Source organism: Heteronotia binoei, chromosome 15 (assembly GCF_032191835.1).
Source record: "Heteronotia binoei isolate CCM8104 ecotype False Entrance Well chromosome 15, APGP_CSIRO_Hbin_v1, whole genome shotgun sequence".
Lineage (NCBI taxonomy): Eukaryota > Metazoa > Chordata > Lepidosauria > Squamata > Gekkonidae > Heteronotia > Heteronotia binoei.
In genome coordinates this window covers 45,971,848-45,991,614 of record NC_083237.1, presented here as the reverse complement: position 1 = coordinate 45,991,614, position 19,767 = coordinate 45,971,848, and the positions used below count along the sequence as shown (strand labels likewise).

At 45.7% G+C, this 19,767-nt stretch overlaps 1 protein-coding gene across 6 annotated transcripts in view; it reads right to left on the bottom strand.

Annotated features, from left to right (window-relative positions):
• Positions 1-9,367: 9,367 nt before the first annotated feature.
• Positions 9,368-19,767, bottom strand: part of HDAC5 (histone deacetylase 5) — a 165,412-nt gene continuing 155,012 nt past the window's right edge. For all 6 annotated transcript variants that reach the window (XM_060256660.1, XM_060256661.1, XM_060256658.1 and 3 more), the window contains 5 exons: positions 19,091-19,209; positions 17,377-17,510; positions 14,773-14,857; positions 11,038-11,191; positions 9,368-9,550 (listed from right to left, as the gene is read on the bottom strand). In XM_060256660.1, the coding sequence (XP_060112643.1) occupies positions 9,511-9,550; positions 11,038-11,191; positions 14,773-14,857; positions 17,377-17,510; positions 19,091-19,209 (532 nt within the window). In that variant the 3' untranslated portion in view covers positions 9,368-9,510. The remainder of the gene's footprint in view (positions 9,551-11,037; positions 11,192-14,772; positions 14,858-17,376; positions 17,511-19,090; positions 19,210-19,767) is intronic.

The following is a 19,767-nucleotide window of genomic DNA, read 5'->3' as shown; positions in this document are numbered from 1 at the left end:
AGGCTTTGCCTACCCTCCCCCCTATAATTCCAAGATGAGAAACAATCAAGATGGAAACAATGGTGGGAAATATTTTTGTATTCCTCCCCTCCCTCAAAAAAATGAGATGGTACAACTAACATTAGGTGGCTGTTCCCTTCCTATTTATTACCCTTTGCTTGACTTCAGATTTCACAGGAGAGGCTTTTGTCTGGGGGAGGAGTGATACTAATTCTATAGCCTCTTGACAAATACCTTTACAACTGGGGGAGGAGGGGGGCATGGTATTTTGGTGCAGTGGGGTTGCTAGCGTGATCCAATAAGAACTGCAAAGTCCTGCAGTACAGAACAGAAGTCCCACATCTAATGCATGTCAGTCCCCAGAGGTTACCCTGTTCCCATCCTTTAAAAAAAATAAATGGCTGCGTGTGCTGCCTGTTCAGCTGCAAGGACAGAACCAAACATACTGCCTTCTTCAAGTCACAAGGTAAAGTTTGCATGGTAGGGATGCCAGCCTCCAGGTGGGACACGGGGATCCCCCCAAATTACAGATCCTCTCCAGACTAGAGAGCCTTTCCCCTGGAGAAAACATTCTTTGGAAGGTCGACTCTATGGCATTGAACCTCACTGAGGTCCCTGTCCTTCCCAGGTTCCATCCTTAAATCTCCAGCAATTTCTCAACTTGGACCTGACAACCCTACCCCAGCATCCCTTGCAGGTGGCCTGGGATGGGTGGGTGTTGCGGAAACCCTATTGCACAGGGATTTGCCACAAACCACAACTGGGTATGTGAAAAAGAAGTGTGACATGAGAGACTTCACACCCACCATGTTCAAATGTGGGAAATGCCTGCAATCGCCTGTGCAGACAGACAAGAGATCGAGTATTCCTGGTGACCACCTCCCTTTGTACCCTGATGCAGATGGACAAAAAAATAATTACAATTCTGCCAAAAATACTTCTCGTCCCTACAAATTTCACCTGTGCTGATGTTATGCTCTGCAGCAGCAGAATTCTCAGTGATGTGGTTCAGACATGCTTTCTTTTAACTAAGGCAAGTTAGGGGATGAATTCAGCTTGTAGACCAGGGGCTCCCAACCTTTTAATGCTTGCCCGCACCTTTGGAATTCTGACAGGTGGGTGTAACTGCAAAATGGCTGCCATGGGGGGGGGGGAGACAATGACAAAATGGCTGCCTTGGGAGGCAGAGGCAACCACCACAGTGAGGTTATGCATAACTCTTAACAGTAACTTCAGCATTTCAGGCAGAAGGCCACTTTAACAAGATGCCTTTTAAATGAACACTTTTTTTTTCTTAAAAAAATACTTTCTTGCATACACTGCTTACTTTCAGTGATGCAGTGAAGTTCTTTGTGCTGTGGCTGCCAAAGCAACGTTTTTAAAAATCTACACAACCAATCAGCTCTCTAATAGCCAATCAGAGGCTTTCTGGCCAAAAGCTCTGCGCACTTCCTAAAAACAGTTGGCAGGCACCAGGAAAGTTGTTGGCAAGTGCCATGGCCCCCCACAGGTTCCATGTTTGGGACCCCTGTTCCAGATGGTCACTCAAATGCAAGTTTGCCTTCCCAAATGTGAATTTAATTGCTTTTGATCTTTTATCCCTGCAAGAGACCTGGCTGGTATCCCACTGTCTGGTAGCGCTAGAGAACAAGCTAGAATCAAACCAAGCTGTTCATGTTTGAGCAGCATGTGAAACCATAATTAAGACTAATTTTACTCAACAAGCCAGTTTCGAAACACAGCTTAAAATCATGGCTTGACATTAGGGTTCCTGGGTCCGACTCAAGAAATATTTGGGGATTTTGGGGGTGGAGTCAGAAGCAAGGTTGTGACAAGAATGATCGAACTCTGGAGTTCTGGCCATCACCTTTAAAAGGACTCTGCAGCTTTTAAATGCCTCTCTTCCACTCAGAAATAATGGATAAGGGCACCTTCTTTTGGAGCTCAAAGAACTGGACTCTGGTCCAAACTTTTTGAAACTTGGAGGATGGTTTTGAGGAGAGGCACTGGTTGCTATGCTGAAAATTTGGTGCCTCTACCGCAACCCCCCCCCCCCCAAAAAAAAAACAGGCTCCCAGAGCCCCACAGATTGATTCTCCATTATACCATATGGGAACCGGTCTCCAAAGGGTATAATGGAGTGCCCAGCAGACACCTCCCTGCTTTCTGATGGCCCTGAAGTGGGGGGGGGGGCAAACTAGGGGATCCTCTGCCTCCAAATGGAGATTGGCAACCCTACTTGACATATCCTAACCAGTGTTCGCTTTAAGTTGAGTTCGTGTGATCTAGCTCAGTTTTTTTAGCCTCCAGCTCACGTATCTTTGTCTTAGCTCAGGAAGGATGTCCTCAGAGCAAGCTAATTTATGCAGTAACTCACAACTTCAATGCCGGTAGCTCATTATGTAGAATTTTTGCCCACAAGACTCTGCAGCTTAGAGGGAGCATTGATCCTAACCAAACATTGTAGGCCACGATTAGACATTTGCACCTAACATAAATTAAACCATGGTTTCAGGGGATGTCTGGACCAAGCCAGTACTTTCATAACCATGCTGGAGGAGGTTGCAAATGTGTGGGAGGGAACGGGGAGCAAACCCTTTACTGGATGTGGTAGACAGAAAGAGCAATGGTGGTAGCAGTTACTGGTAGTTAACATTGCTTCTCCCTTTGCCTGCCTGTTTGGAACATTTCCTGGACTTCACCCATCTGCTGTCTTTTTGATTGGCAGCAGCTGTTCTTAAAAGCAATCACTGCTTGCTTAGGCAGGAGACAGAACTGGAGATGGCAGCATATAGCAGCCACAGTTGCCAGCCCTCTGCCAGGCCATGGGGAGAGGCTTGTAACAATGGCAGTGTCAAGGATTGAAAGAGGGATGAGTAGGCCTAATCCTTCCACTGGGCCTCAGTGCTACCACTCAGGGTAGGTTGTGATCGTTGCCGCTGTGCTGTGGTAAATGGGGCCTTGGCAGATACTCCGTGGTGCTTATCCCTCATGCATATTATATCTTGGTCATAAGAACTTATGTCCAATCAAGTTTCTTAAAAAGTTTATTATTAAGCTTTGTTGCCACAAGTGTTTAAAAATACATTGTTTGAGCCTTCTTTGAAAGTAACATCCCCCCCCCCGAGGCAACTTCCCCCTTTTTGTCTCAGCTAAGAGGGGAAGAGGGCAGGATAATTCGAAATCCCCAAAGAAAACAAAAATTCTTCATAGAAATTAGTTCAGGTTGGCCTGTGCCGGGGCTCTAAATGTGATTGATCCCTTGGGCACTTGTGGAATTTTGAGAACAGGCTGTGGACACCACCACAAAATGGCTTCCATGAGGGCTGGAGCCAATCACAAAACGGCTGCCAGGGGATATGGGGAAAAGTTTGAGAAAAGAAGCCAAAGTTTTTTCTACATCAGAAGCTGATGTTTCTAAATGAGCGCTCCCTCCACACCCAAACTGAAACTTCTTGGTATTCTTCAGAAGCACCTCATGTTCCAAATGAGGTAGAAGACAGCTAGGGGAAGCAGCAAATAAATGCCACCAAATTCTTCAGCAGAGGCAGCTGGGAATCTACAGCTTTTGCTTTTCTTTCAGAAGTTTGTGAAAAGGCCCAGTGCTTGGTGCTTGTGTCCTGCCCTCTGCTTTCTGATTAAGGGGAATACAAAATTCACCTTACTATGAAGCACCTCAGGAGACAGACCTGTCCTAAGTAAATACTTCTGTCTTCATAGAAAGGTTCCAAGCCAGTTCACATTCTTGAAAACTGTTAGAAATGATTTATTGTGACCTTTGTCTGTGGCAATCTGAATCTCCAACTGCAGCTAAAGCACCAAGAAACAGGAAACATGATTACGCTGCATACAGCTTCACAAAGGAAGAAAAATATTTAAAGGCTAACAGCTTCCCTAGTTATGGACAAATTCAAGCCACCAGTAAATTTTGGCTTAAGTAGGTCAGTCCCTGAACTCTTATCCAGAAAAGTAAAACTTGTGTTTCTTTTTAAAAAGAACTATTTCTTGGGATATTTCCACATGGTATAAGAGGGGTCCTTACCAGAGCTGATGTTGATACCGGAAAATGGGGACATTTACTGGAGGACAAACGGGGGTGGGCAATTGTTCTAGTCTTGTGGGTGGGGTAGAGGAAATTGGAATCATGTTCATTTCCATCATCTTGTAGCCAATCTGCATACCTGTGCGGTTATTGATGCATCCACGTGACAACTGGGGCAGACAGGCATCTTGGAGGAGATACATATAGAGTGCAGCCAATCCCTGTAAGGTACACAATACAAATGCAAGCCCATGTGGACTCTCCTGACTGCCCACACAGTTAAGAGAGTTCATATGGACTATACAGTGCATAGACTGAGGAACCTATACCAGAGAATGTGCAAATCCACATGTCCTTGTACTTCCCTTTCATATCTACTCCCTGTACATCTGGCTAAGTGCAAACTAACAGTATGCACATCTGTATATTAAGCCACTGTGGAAATACACACCAATGTACCATTTGCTGTCCAGGGTCAAGCTTAGGGAAACAGCCTTTGATAGTCTGCGCTAGAAACTAACTGTGCTCAGCACTGATTGGCTAGTGCTTTTGATAGCAAAGGCCCTGAATAGTTGTACAGCTCTGTTAAAATTGATTTTTAAATGAATATCTAAGTTACAAAATTTTCATTTTATTATATATATATAATAAATATATATAATAAATATATATATATTAAAGGCAGATAACTCTGCCTGAAGATTGGGGAGATGAACAAGCCAGGCGGATAGAGATCACTGTACAAATGGACAAAAAGCATATTGGGTGATGTATGCATTGTAAAAGTGGGTGAGGGAGGAGCTGCACTTGATCTACATGAGAAAAGATGAGTCCTGCTTTAAAATGTGCCAGTCTGTCCTCCAAGGTGTTGGCCATGATGAAATAGTTGAGGGATGCCACATTTAAAGACTCCAAAATTCCAGAGCAGGGCCACGGCTACATTTTCACATTGTGTCTATGGCTACACAGACCTACATTTTCAATGGGATGCCATTTTTAAAGGCATGCTCATCCATCACCCATGTTAGTACATCTGAGCACAGCCAGGGATTTGGCATCTTAGTTGTATGGACAGAGGCATGATATGTATTCACAGTGCTGTTCATAAAAGACAGGGAGACTACGGAGTTCTCTATCTGGATGATACCAGTTATAAACTGGGGTGCAGGCAGCATAGAAGTGTCCCACATTTGTCTAAACATTATGGTTACCTATTAACAATAATGGGCGTGGAGTTTAAGATGCAGACAAAGGGTTGCCTGACTGCTTATCGAGCCAGGTATAGCTTCACTGATAACCCTTCTAGACAAGGCTTTATTCCTCAAAGCTCTTTCCTCCCTCTATGGCTTATTATTCCTCACTGTGAATGCAAAAAAAAAAAAAAATGAAATGTGTTTATGGAATTAAAACTATAGAAATGATTAAATGTTCTCCGAAATAGTGCCCTGCTTAGCTCCCTCGATTTGTTGCTCTGAGATACTTCTCACGATCTGAACATGCCAGAGGGTGTTCACTTTCTATCCCACTGCATCTGTTTGCAACAAAACATCTGTGGTCTTATCTCTGAAGTGACCCAAGCAACATGGTCAGTAAATTCAGACTTGTCTGTCTGATCAAAGAAACTAAAGGACTGATTAGGTCTGCCTGTGAGTGAAACAAGAATGTACTCTGAAATGATGCTCATATGTGTTGTAGCAACATGGTCTTAGGAGAGTTCCTACTGTGAGAGAAAGGGGGAAAATACCTCTTTTAAGATGGCACCTATCAACTGCAGATTTTATACATGAAAAAAAAATTTGGTTAACCAACACATGTTGCGCATCTAGCAACAAGGCATCTCTACTTGTACGAATCATTCTAATAGCAAAGAACCAATGTTTCCAATTTTTATTCTGATGTCCTGCTCCCCTTGGGCTTTGTAGAATCCCCTTGGCCTGTTCTTGCTACTCATAGTTTCAACAACACTGCCCTTGGGTGAGTAGGCAGAACTGCAAAGCCAACATATGAACTCAAACCCATAATGCAAATGGCACATCAGGAATGATTCCAAGTGACAGAGCTGCTGTGCAGGAGCTATTTCAAGATGATTCAGCCCTGATATCCACTGTTAACTGGGCAATGTTGCCTCTCCCTGGACAACTCCCACCCCCAGCTCTTGCATCTAGCAAACACAATGAATACGTGGAAACAAGTGGGTGAAAGGCTGCCACAGAGGGGTCCAGGAGGCCACATATGGCCTTTCACTTACCCTGCTGCCTCCCTCCCTGCCATTAAATCTGAAAATCCAAAGCTGCTTCAGAACACTCAAAAAACCCATGCACACATAGCCCCCAATGCTCAGCTTATGCCCTCTCATCAAAACCTGAGTCACTGAGCAAAGGCTGAGCACCTGTGGTTCAACACACCCTACTAATGGAAGGCCAAATCTGCTTCCTGGGGATCCCAATGAGACCAAAGCACACAAGACCAAGGGGATGCATGAGGTCTCCATCTTCACTTCTCTCTGCACATGGAAACACACACACCCCAACACACCCAAGCAGGGTATGACATATCTGGTAAAGCATGTGCAAGGAACCAGTCTTAAGCCACGGACTTTGGTAAATCGGGACAACCGGTTACAGAGAAGGCCTTTTTCATCCCTCTGTTATTCTATGGAGTGAGCTACTTAGATGTTCGTCAAAGTGCCAAACCAGGAATAGAGGCAGGGAGGGAAGGAAGGCACTGTCTGGGACCTGGCTTTTCATTTGCTACAGATATGAGCATGATTATCTCCCAAGAAACCTGCAGGAAGGGAAGATCCTCACATGGGACACTTCAGAAGGCTAAACCCAAATCGAGCCCAAAGATTCCGAAAAACAGACCCTGGCGAGGTTAGCAACCAAAGTGCAGTTAAAAATACATCACAGTCTCACATTCCACACAACTCCCCCCTCCCTCCCCATTCCCCCCCCCCCGCAAAAAACCTTACAAATCCCTTTGCCCTGAATTAGTGAAAACCATCCCAACGAGCCCCTTCCACTCCCTTGCCGCGCATTACCCCAGTTGGCAGCGACTTTCCAAAGGAAAGGAGTTTTGTGGTACACGTTAAAAAAATACTATTAAATAATACATCTGTAATAAAATTATATACCTTTTTTTTTCTTTATATCCATTTCTTTTTAAAAGCTAAAATTGCTCTACACTTTTTCTTTTTTTTTGGCTGGTGAAGTAGTAACAGCAAAAAGAATTATCTCCTTTTTTCTTTTCTTTTTTTCTTTCTTTATGAATGGACAAAGTTTCATTGAAACAAAGTTTGTGCACGTGATACAAGAAATCAAATTATTTACAGTAGGTGATGAGGAGTCTTTCAAACAGTGACAACAGGAGAGAAAAAAGAGAAGAGTGACCGAGAGAAAGAGAATTTCCAGAAAGCATTGGTCATGAAACAGTCAACATAAGCACACTCTTAATTACAAAAGGGATTTAATTACACACGCCCGGATCCAGCTAAGGAGACCCATGATTGTAAACAGGTTTGCTCACGCACGTGTCACTTGCTGGACTGGGAACTGCAGATGTAAATTGGATGCGGTCTATTGGCATGGTGTTGCTTTGAATGGGAAGAACATCCTATTGTGCAACTGGTCACATGTTAACAGATCGCTTACGCACTACTAGAGCTGGATTGGGGCCAATGTGCATTGGTGTGGGGGTGGGGGGGATTATGTGTGATTGCTTTCCATATTTATACAGGGGTTGTCTCCCTTAGAGAAAGCTAACTAAGAAGGGTGGGGCGGGAGGAGAGAGAGGAGGGTTGTACAAGGGTGCATGGAAGCAGTAGTGAACGCACGGGGAAATTAAGGCATTAACAAAAATGAATTAAAGGCACACATTTTTCCTTTCTCCTCACCTTGGGGACTCCCCTCCTAGAGAGTCATTTAGAATTATACTTACTGAGGGACACTTTATAGCTGAACAGATCAGGAGAAAGACAGATTTAGGCAACACAATTCAGATCATAGCTGAGAATTTTGGATTTGCACAGGAAGTGGGGAATGGCTAAATATCAGAAGCTGGGAAGATAGGGGAAAGAGATCTGAAAATGCATCCGTGAGTTTGCCGTCAATCCCACTGCTATGCGCAAAGAACCCAAGTATAGAGAAAATGGCATTTTCAATAACAGCAACAGGGAGCATGGTCGTCCTGATCCAAGCGGTAATACAAGGAGCTGCTGAGGGCTGCATCCCATGGGCTTCAAGCTGACCAGAAAAATCTCTTAGAGCAGAAATTTAGCTCCCTGCCCCTCCCCGCCATGGGACGAGAGGACTGAAGCTATGGGAGCGCTCCATTTCCCTGCCATCCATCCTTGCCCCCACCTCAATAATCCTGACTGCCACCGGTTTCCTTTCACCTCCATACAAGTGAAAGAAATGAAAGTGCCCATTCAGTTCTACAGAGCAGCAGCAGAAGACTGCAGATTTATACCCTGCCCTTCTCTCTGAATCAGAGGGCGTTTTCGCACTGACCTTCTAGTGGCGCGACCACCCTCTTCACACCGGAGGATCTGCCCGGATTTCGCACAAGAAGCGCCGGCGCACCCAAAAGAGCCGGCGACTTCCGTCGCGAAACCCGCTCAAACGTTTTCCTGCTTCTTGGCGGTTTCCGTTTGAGCGGGTTTCGCGACGGAAGTCGCCGGCTCTTTTGGGTGCGCCGGCGCTTCTTGTGCGAAATCCGGGCAGATCCTCCGGTGTGAAGAGGGTGGTCGCGCCACTAGAAGGTCAGTGCGAAAACGCCCAGAGACTCAGAGCGGCTTACAATCTTATATCTTCTCCCCACACAACAGACACCCTGTGAGGTGGGTGGGGCTGAGAGGGCTCTCACAGCAGCTGCCCTTTCAAGGACAAGTCCTGCGATAGCTATGGCTAACCCAAGCAGCTGTAAGTGGAGAAGTGGGGAATCAAACCTGGTTCTCCCAGATAAGAGTCCACACATTTAACCACTACACCAAACTGGCAGTGCAGAGGGACGGAGCTACAGTTCTGCATAGCTCTTTCTCTCACCCTACTCCCTGTGTCTATGCTCTTTCTCTCACCCTACTCCCTGCGTCTATGCAGGTGTAGTTATCGCAAAATTCATTTTTACCTAGGGGCAACCGGGGGGGGGGGGGAGGGGGATGGGTCAGGAGAAAGAAGAATGGCTTAAGAAAGGAATAACGGAGGCGATAACCATGTGAAAGGCCCCACTCCCACCCCCAATTCCCCAAAAAGTTAGGACAAAATGGTGATGCTGGTGAGAACAAATGCCAGGAGACAGACGCGATCACGCACACACGGGCTCATGTTGTCCAGTGCAACTATTTTTTTTCTTTTTTTTTAATAGATAAAAAAAATTAATTTGTTTTCTTCTTCTTGTTGTTTTAAACGAAATCACAAATGACCAATTATAACCCACAGAGTGACAGCTACACAAATCGAAGTCTTGGCACTTCACAACACGGGATCGGCCTCCATTGGCTCATCTGTTTGTCTGTGGGAAGGGGAAGGCAAAGAACAGCTGGTTAATGGCCCTCTGTTGCCTCCGGCCCAACCCCCCCCCTCCTCGTCCTCCCCTGAGCCTGGCTGCCTCTGCGAACCGGGCATGGTGGGGCAGCTCCGCCCTCCTGTTTGACTAAAGATGTTATCATAGGGGTTAATGTCTAGGTTGACATCAGCATCAGAGCCTTTTTTGTAGGAAAAAGCCCAGCAGGAACTCATTTGCATATTAGGCTAAGCCCCCTGATGCCAAGCCTTCCTGCTTAAAAAAAAAAAAGCCCTGAGCATACCCTCAGATGGGGCATTTGCCAGAGCCCATGGGTAAAGCTGCAACATGATGTGGGAAGGATGTATGGGGATCCAGCCCATTGTCTGTGGTCTTTCTGTGTGTTCATGCAGGCAACACCAGACTTTTGATTTGCTGTCTGACCCAACAGATGTGTCCCAACAACTGATGGATCTGGAGATACACTACTTTCAGAAGTGTGATAATGCCAAAGTTGCTCATGGAAAAAGGCTACTTCTTTAAAAATATTTTTTTTGCTCAGTCTCATTCTGTTCTCCTCCTAACTTCAGCCTCCCCTCCTTGGTCTATGCAGGTCTCATGAATTCCAGCATTTTTGGTTGTCCAAGAAAACCCCCTTCTCTCTTATTCACCTGGGGAAAGGCTGTGTGGATCCCACTCAATGGCAGTTTAGACTGGGCCAATCAGGGAGCTTACTGCCATGGTGCACGAGAAAGACAGAGACAGAAAATCAGAGTAACTACAATTCAACTGTTTTCCCCTGAGACAAGAGTTGGGAATGTACCAAGAATGAACCTCTACCTGAGTTTTCAAAGGATTCCAGGGATAAAATGGCTTGCATCAGTATGTTCTGAAAGTCTGCAAGATTGCTTTTTCAGGGCAACCGGGGGGGGGGAGTGGGAAAACCAATATTGGCCCAGAGAGAATTGTGCCTCCTTGCTAAATGAACTTCATGTTCTCTTTGCCTTCCTTCCTCAGACAACACATGCTAAAAGCACTTCCTTACCTCTGCCCCAGGCTTTGGGAAGAGTATCTTCCAAACAATTAGTGTCCTTATCCATCCTAATGTCTGCTGGCCCTTTAATTATTGGTTTCAACTCTTCTTTTGTTCTATTTAAACTCTGAGTTCTGCTCAGACAAAGGAGGTGAGCTTAGTGACTGCCACAATCACCAGCCAATTAGCTCTGCCCACAGCCTGGATCTGAGAAAGCAGGGAGGGGTCCATCATCACACATAACAGGGCTGGCCAGTCAGCAAAATGTGCATGTCGAGTTTCCACAGTAAAATAAAAGAACAAGTCCTCCCCCAAGACTGATCCCTGTGTGTGGGATATGTGCCCTCAGTGGGCTCTTTCCTGAAAAGATGTATGCATGTACACGACTTCAGAGAGGGTACAATCTATCAGGAACTTCAATCAAGACATTCCAACACTCCCAGATCCAAGCGAGTTGGCATACCGGACAGTGCAGTCTGCCTTCCCCTGCTCTGTGTCCACCGACAGCGACGCCATTGCGCTGACTGTTTCCGCCTCCTCGGCCTCGCCCTTCTGTGCCTCCAGCAAGGAACAGCCAACGATCGCTGCAGGGTGTTTCAATGAGCTCCAGTGCTTGCCTAGGATATAATGGGGCACTGTGTTATGCAGGAATCACTAGGACTCTGTGGCCTTTCTCTTCCCCATGCCCAGGCTAAGGAGCAGAACAATGATGGCTTTTTTTTTAAAGGAGAACACAGGGCTATTCTCTGATGAGGGCAGGGCCAGCCATGCCACTAGGCAAACTAGGCAACTGCCTAGGGCGTGGGCCTTCTGGGTGTGCCAAATTGGTGTCCCAAAATGACTCGGTGATGTTATCAGTTGGGGGGGGGCACCAGAAAGCCTTGCCTAGGGTGCCAGATGGTCTAGTGCTGGCCATGGGCAAGGGACAGGAATTGAAGAAATGCAGGGGACAATCTGGGAATGCCTGGGTAGGTGGCAGCCATTTTAGAGAGAAGACCTCATTGCTTTGCTCCTGACCAGACAGTGCTAACAGGGCTCAGGATGGAGAAGAGATGAAGATGATGATACTGGATTTATATCCCACCCTTCACTCAGATTAAAGGGCTGGAGCACTTTCCCTATGAAAAAAGGTTGAAACGCTTGGGACTCTTTAGCTTGGAGAAACGTTGACTGCGGGGTGACATGATAGAGGTTTACAAGATAATGCATGGGATGGAGAAAGTAGAGAAAGAAGTACTTTTCTCCCTTTCTCACAATACAAGAACTCGTGGGCATTCGATGAAATTGCTGAGCAGACAGGTTAAAACGGATAAAAGGAAGTACTTCTTCACCCAAAGGGTGATTAACATGTGGAATTCACTGCCACAGGAGGTGGTGGCGGCCACAAGTATAGCCACCTTCAAAAGGGGTTTAGATAAAAATATGGAGCACAGGTCCATCAGTGGCTATTGGCAACAGTGTGTGTGTATATATAAAATTTTTTGCCACTGTGTGAAACAGAGTGTTGGACTGGATGGGCCGTTGGCCTGATCCAACATGGCTTCTCTTATGTTCTTATGTAGAGTCTCAGAGTGACTTACAAGCTCCTTTCCTTCCCTTTCCCCACAACAGATGTTCTGTGAGGTAGGTGGAGCTGAGAGAGCTCTTTTGAGAATTGCTCTGAGAGAACTATGACTGACCCAAGATCATCCAGCAGCTGCATGTGGAGGAGTGGGGAATCACACCCAGTTTTCCAAGATTAGAGCCTGTACTCCTAAGCACTACACCAAGCTGGCTCTCTGGTCCAGCTTCAGCCAGGACAGTCACAAAGTGCACTCCACAATCCTGCACTGGGAGCTGCAGCAGTGCAAGGACACACATCACAGTATGCTGGAAAAGACTCTGGTTGCCAGGGAAGCCCCAAGACCACTGAATTGGAAGCAGGATGTGTGAGGTACTTGGTGGCCCTACCTCTAAGCTTTCTGGCCTCAAAGTGCTGAGCAGGACTATGCTGGGACAGCCTTACCACACAGTAAATGCAGGGGTATTTTCTCCCCAGAATTCCCCTGCCAGCCCACAAGAGGCCGAGGCAGAAAGAGTGGGTTTGGTGTAGTGGTTAAGTGTGCGGCTCTCATCTGGGAGAACCGGGTTTGATTCCCCACTCCTCCACTTGCAGCTGCTGGAATGGCCTTGCATCAGCCAGAGTATCCTTGAAAGGGCGGCTTCTGTGAGAGCTCTCTCAGCCCCACCTACCTCACAGGGTGTCTGTTGTGGGGCAGGAACATGAAGGAGATTGTAAGATGCTCTGAGACTCAGACTGAAGGGTGGGGTGTAAATCCAATAGCTTCTTCTTAATTGCCCCTCTCTGACAGTGCTGTCACCTCACGGTAAAATCAACACACCTCTCTCTCGTAGTGTCACTTGATGCTGGCACTAAAGTGATGTATTTAATTAACATGCCGAATAACAAGGCAGTGAGTAAGGAAACATGCAGACTTGTTAGTTAAACTATGACTACCAGGCACAAACTCAGGGTAGCTACAAGACAGGTTGCAGGTGCACCTAATCAAAATAAAGTTACTTTGCTGGTTGCATGGCACACCTCACCCCCCAGGCACACCTGCAAGGATCCTCTGACATCATTCCCCTCCATCATCCCTCACACATGGACAAGCAAGCCTGCTTCCCTCAACAACCACCACCAAAAATGAAATGCACCTCCAAACAAATGAACACCTCCCCTTCTCAGACTGTTCCGCATGTGGACTCCCAAGGCCTTAGCCCATCTGGGTGCCAGCTTCTGGGGCTCAAGCCCACCAAAATATGGTCTATCCAATAAAGAGGTATTAACACATCAAAGGGCTAGCATGTCTTTTATTTGTAAATGACACTATCTGGAGAAGTGGATCTTTCTCATACTCTGCTCATCTCAGGGACCCCAAGGCATCCTTCTATCACCATAACTGTCACAGCCAGGCCTTGAATTCAGTAGAAACTAACAGGAGCATAGCTCCTCAACCTTTCTGAAGGTCCCCCCTCCTCCCCACCTATCTTGTCCATTGAACAGTAGGTGCAGCTGCATAACAATCCCTGGATTAGGAGAGTGGGCAGGCAGCCAGCCACCAGGGGCTTTGCCATCCCCCCAACAGCCCTCATTAATCCTTGGAGAACCCCTTTAAAAATATGATGTACAAATATTCCTCTCTTTTGCTAGCATCTGAGTACTTCATGATACAATCTGAGTCATCTCATTTGGAAGGAGAAAAATGCTCCATTTTCATATATTTCTAAGAATCTGGATGCCATTATGTTATCAAATGTCAGATCTCGAGGCCATGTACATTAACAATTCCAGTACCTCTGTGTCAGTTGCTTGGACAAGGTGAATGAGGCCCAAATGCTTTTTTAAACTTCTGTTTATAGAGCACAAATGCCTACAGCCTTGAAAAGGTTTATCACACAGCAGTGTGAGCAAGAGAGAGCACAGCTGGATGTTAAAGTTGTCAGATGCAATATAATAACTGGTTCCCATCAGAGTTGCTTCCCTGATAATGCTGGGATGGGGGTGGGGGTGGTGTATCTACAGGAGAAAATCAACTAGTGGGAGGGAGGGCCAAATCCTTCTCCTTCTTGCAAATCTTCACAGCAAATGACTCTGTGGAAGTGCGCCCAGCTAGAGAAAAAGCATCCCAAGGAAGCCCTAGCCTGATGAAGAGTTCTGTGGAACTTGAAAGCTTTTAACCATCTTGCAGACAATGCAGGTACCTGCCTTTATTTCTGCTATCAGGGCTCAAAGCAGCCCCAAGAAGAAGTCCTTCCCCATCATGTAAAGGTCACTTTACCTGTAAAGATTTACCCAATCCATACCAGTATCCTCTCCTTTTGGGCTGCTACATTCCACATCTAGGAACCCAAACAACCCAGTGTCATATGTTAGCTTGCCCCACCTGTGAAAACCTCCCATTTCAGATGCTCTTTTCAGAATTATCTGCTTATTTCACAGCAGCAAAGTTGGATTTATTGTAGAATGAATCCGGGAGTTCTAACATTATCCCACCTCCTGAGTGAGAGGACCTCTCTAGTAAGTATGTCTCTGCAAAACACATTTATCATTTTTGTAAGCAAACCAAGCAATACTTTTTTACTGCTACTCCCTCAAAATGCAACACAATGAAAGTAGCTCTTGTTTCTGGCCAAAGGACCAGGGCCAAAAACTTACTCTGGATTTCGATCACTTTCTCCAGCGTGGCCACAGCATTTGCATTGGGCTTCTGCTGCAACAGAGCTTCATCCAACTGCTCCAGCTGCGTTGGAGGAGACAGAGAAAGAGAGAGAGTCTAGTTTCTAAAATAAAAGGCTGTCAGGACTTGGCTTGAGAGGAGCAAGGACATGAGAAGGCAAGTCAAGAAAGAAGAGCAGGAAATAAAAGGCAAGAGTGAAGGCTGGGTGGAACCAAAGGGAAAACAAAACTGATTTTTTTTTGTCCCCACACACGTTTAGTCAGGTTCCGAAATGCAGCAATAGAATGTAACCCTGTTTCTATGATGGAAACTAGGCCTAGTTTCCAGCTGTGCCTTGGGGAGATGCCACTGGCAGGATAAACATCAAAAGAATATTTAAATCAGAAACTGGCATACTTTTTTATGTGCCAGGACAGAGATGGTCTTATTCCTCTTTCCCTTCAACACCTCCGACCCAATCAGAGCCAGGTTTCTTTTTTGGAGCAGCTGTCACCTAATATATTTCATTGCTCCTTGTGGAATTCACTGTTAAATCCACTGCCAGTGGCCGTAAGTAAGGTATCAATTAGACAATTTCATGGAGGTCCATCAACAACTGCTAGCCATGATGACTAAAAGAAAAACTCTGCTTCTAGAAAAGCAAGGCTAGAGTCCAGTAGCACCTTATAGGCCATCAAGTTTTTGTTTCCTTTAATCTAATTAAAGCTCCTTGACTAACAGTCTTGAGCAGTGAAAAACCTCTCTGTTAAGTAGCATCATCTGGAGTAAACCAATGGAAAAATCTTGCAACAGCAAAGGTAAGGTTAGGGAATCTATCAGATAAAAGGAGTTAAACCAGCTTGTGATGAGACAAAGATGAAAAATTATCTAAGTAACTAAAAGGAGCATTATTTGTTTATTTTAGTATATTTCTATTCCACCCATTCCCCATAGGGCTCAGGGCGGAGTACCACATATGATAAAACAATAAAATACAATAAAAACATTTATAAACAGACAACTCAACAGCAATCAGAAAATTTACCATAATCACATATTGCCCAGCCTGGCCGTCTCACATCATGATATCCCATAGAGATGGCAGATATCATTCTGTTTTATAGCACAGGTGACAGTGCTGGCAGGGGAGGTCAACCAGAACAAGAATAGACGCCTGCAGCCTCAACTAAAAGCCTGGCGGAACAGCTCTGTTTTACAGGCCCTATGGAAGGCTAATAAGGCAAACTTAAAAAAAAAAAGGGCAGCTGTAGTCCCCTGTGCAAGCACCAGTCATTTCCAACTCTGGGTGACATCACATCATGACGTTTTCATGGCAGACTATTTACGGGGTGGTTTGCCACTGCCTTCCCCAGTCATCTACACTTTTCCCCCAGCAAGCTGGATACTCATTTTGCCAACCTTGGACAGATGGAAGACTGAGTCAACCATGAGCCGGCTACCTGAACCCAACTTCCGCCAGAATCGAACTCAGGTTGTGAGCAGATCTTGGACTGCAATACTGCAGCTTACCATTCTGCACCACAGGGCTCTATGTATAGTGTACACAGAATTAATACCTCAATTCTATATACACTATATCTTAGTAGTTCTTTATAATGTGTTGACATATGTATAGTTATATGTAGCTGAAATGTTTTTTGTTTTGTTTTTGAAAACCAATAAACTGTGAATTTACGGGGGGCAAAACCCTATTCTAAAACTAATATAAGGAGGACCCTCCAATAACATATGTATTAAAGGACCAGTTTCCAAGGTATTCCAAGCCTTTTGAGAGTTCTGACTCTCAAATTGTATACCAGGGAAATCTTGATGGCCTTAAAAGTTCTACCGGATGTGAATCTTGCTCTTCTTCTCCTGTGGATGAACATGGTTACCCACCTGAATCTATTTTTAGAGGCAGTGAAACTGACTATCGGTGCTAGGAGACCTTGGCCTCTAGGCCCTCTTCATTGGTCTTACCAGGGAAACTGTTGGCCACAAACAGGACTAGTGGCCACAAACTAGGCAGTCCACTGGGTTTGTCTGATATTCTTCTCCCAAACCAGTGGGATTGAGCCTTCATACCTTTCTTTCTCAAGAGAAATGGACAAATTTTTTTTTGCCTCAACCAGAGGCAGGGCTTTTTCAGCTCTGGCCCCTGCCTGGTGGAATCAGCTCCCTATGGAGATCCGGACCCTACCTGAGTTACTACCATTTTGTAGGGCCTGCAAGATGGAGCTATTCCACCTGGCTTTTGGTTAAGGCAGCAGGTGTCCTAATCCAGCCACTATTCCATCAGATGGCTTCCCTCATTGTGACAACATGCTTTACAGCCTTATTTTGGTGCTGAATTTTATTATTAATACTATCACTTTTCTTGGGCCAAAAACTACCGTATCTTGCGAAATGTGCCCTTTCTGCCGATGATGCACTTTATTTTGTTCTATTGCTTTGGTTGTTATTGTATTGCTTTAAATTTAAATTGTAGGTTTTTATTGTTCAATTTATGTTGTAAGCTGCCCTGAGCCCATTATGGGAAAGGGCAGAATGCAAGCCAAATAAATAAATAACCAACCAACCACAGTTATGCTAGGCACACTGACCTCGAGGTCAAGCAAAGCAGAGACGCAGGCTTCAGAGGCATCACAGATGGCGGTCAAGTCGTGGCCTCCCTCCAGGGCTAGGACAACACGCCCACTCGCCAGTTTCATCAGCTGCTTGGTCAGGTGTCCGAAACCTGCGAGGCCAAGAAGAACACAGGAACTTCAAGTATCCTTTTCTTTCTCCCACAGCCCAATATGTGCAAATCTTGGAGATCCATGACTGGACTGTCTGTTTCCTTGAACTAATCTCGTAATGCAGTTGGCCATGGGTGGGACTGAACTGTAACGTGCTGCCGAACAACAATGGTGGTTAGTGCTTCCCAGGTAAATTAGACATTCCCTATTCTTTCCATTGCTAAGGACATCTTGGGATTAGAAGCACAGCCAAGGTGGGCGAGGAACGAAATGTCTGACAATGCGTTTCTGCCTGAACCTTGCAAGGTTTGGAAATGCATCCCCATGCTCATCAACACATGCATGCTGACCAGAGATAATCCCCTTGTATCTCCTAAGAGTTGCCCCCCTCTCTACCCAACCCCACCATATAGACAGTGTGGCATAATGGTTAGAGTCTCAGACTAGGATTTGGGAGACCCAGGTTTCAGGCTATTAGGGCTCCCAAGATGGGAGCACATTCGGTCGGGGCTTCGGGATCTGCACTGGCTGCCAATAACATTCCGAGTCCGGTACAAGGTGTTGGTCATTACCTTTAAAGCCCTATATGGCCTAGGACCTGCCTACCTTAGGGACCGTCTCTCCCCACACGTTCCCCAGAGAGTACTAAGATCGGGCTCACAAAACCTGCTAGTAATCCCCGGGCCAAAGGAGGCCCGTCTGAAATCCACCAGGGATCGGGCCTTCTCGGTAACAGCGCCTTACTGGTGGAACCAGCTGCCGGAAGAGGTGAGGGCCCCGCGGGACCTAGGGCAGTTCCGCAGGGCCTGTAAGACAGCCCTCTTCCGGCAGGCCTACAACAACTAACTGACACTGAGAAATTTTTAGATGGAACTAAAATGCATTTAATAGACCGCTGGTTTTTATGTCTTATTAATTTATTGTTTTAATCTTCTTATGTAATGTTTTTTATGCTAAATTTATGTAAGTTTATTATGTTGTAAACCGCCCTGAGCCACTTCGGTGGGAAGGGCGGGATATAAGTCTAAATATAAATATAAATAAATAAATAAATAAATAAATCCTCCCTTCACCATGGAAGCTTGCGGGGGGACCTTGGGCCAGTCGTACATTCCTAACCTAACCTCCCCTCACAGGGTCGTTGTTGCGGGGATAAAGTAGGGAGAATACTGTTAGCTACTTTGGGTTGCCATAGGGGTAAAAAGTAGGGTATAAATTTCATTAAAACTCTCTCTCACACACACAATTACATCTAAACTCAAAAGCTCCTTTTTCCTAATCTAGATTGGGAGAAACCTCCCCTCCCCAATTAAACAATGCAATGGGGTAACACCAGCATGGCGAAAGCCTAAATCCACTCAAAATGTCATATGATACAATCATGTTATACAATGTGAACCAGAATTCCTGATAGAAGGGGGGCAGGAGGATTCTGTTAACTTTAACATTCTCACATCACAGTTATGCAAAAAAGCAAGGGAACATGGTGTCATGTGCCCTCAATTTGCATCAGAAGATCACAATCTGGTATCACACCACAAACTCAGAAATAGCCCTCTCTCCATCTGCCCCCACTCACATTTGGCCGTGACGGAATATCCACCCAGAGGGGACAGGTGCCCCTCGACAGCATCGAAGCCGGCAGAGATGAGGACCACATCCGGGGAGAACTCGTTGGCTATCGGCATCACCACAGTCCTGAGTGGACACAAAAGACTTCTGTTAGGAGGAGCTGCAACACCATGGAAGCCTGTAGCAGAGTGCCGCTTGGATGAGGATGATTCTGGCCACATCAGGTGAACTCACCCTGTCCATTTCTTTGCAACTCTCCCCATAGACCAATTAAATCAAGGCTAATTTTGGCAGGCTGTACAAGTCAGAGAAGGTGAGACCAAACATGTGATATTTGGGGGGAGGGGCTTCTTTGTTAACAGCAACTTCCTCCTTGGAGTCTTCCTACAGAGCCCCACCCCCTATCCTGACTGCTGGAGACTGAGTTGAAGGAGAATGAGATTTTTAATTATGATTATTTCTCTTAACAGCACAAAGGTGTCTGACTATGTTCACCCCGTCCACCCCCACAGCTGAGAAAATTAAATGATATTCCTTTTAAGAGATAAGGGAAGTCAAACGCTGAGGCAGGCAGGGCCAAAGTTATACAGATTGGGAAATTACTTGGGAAGGCTGGGTGGTCGCCCAGCAACCATGAAGATAATTTCCTGCATCATTTGCTTCCTGCCTGTACGTGGAGGAGCT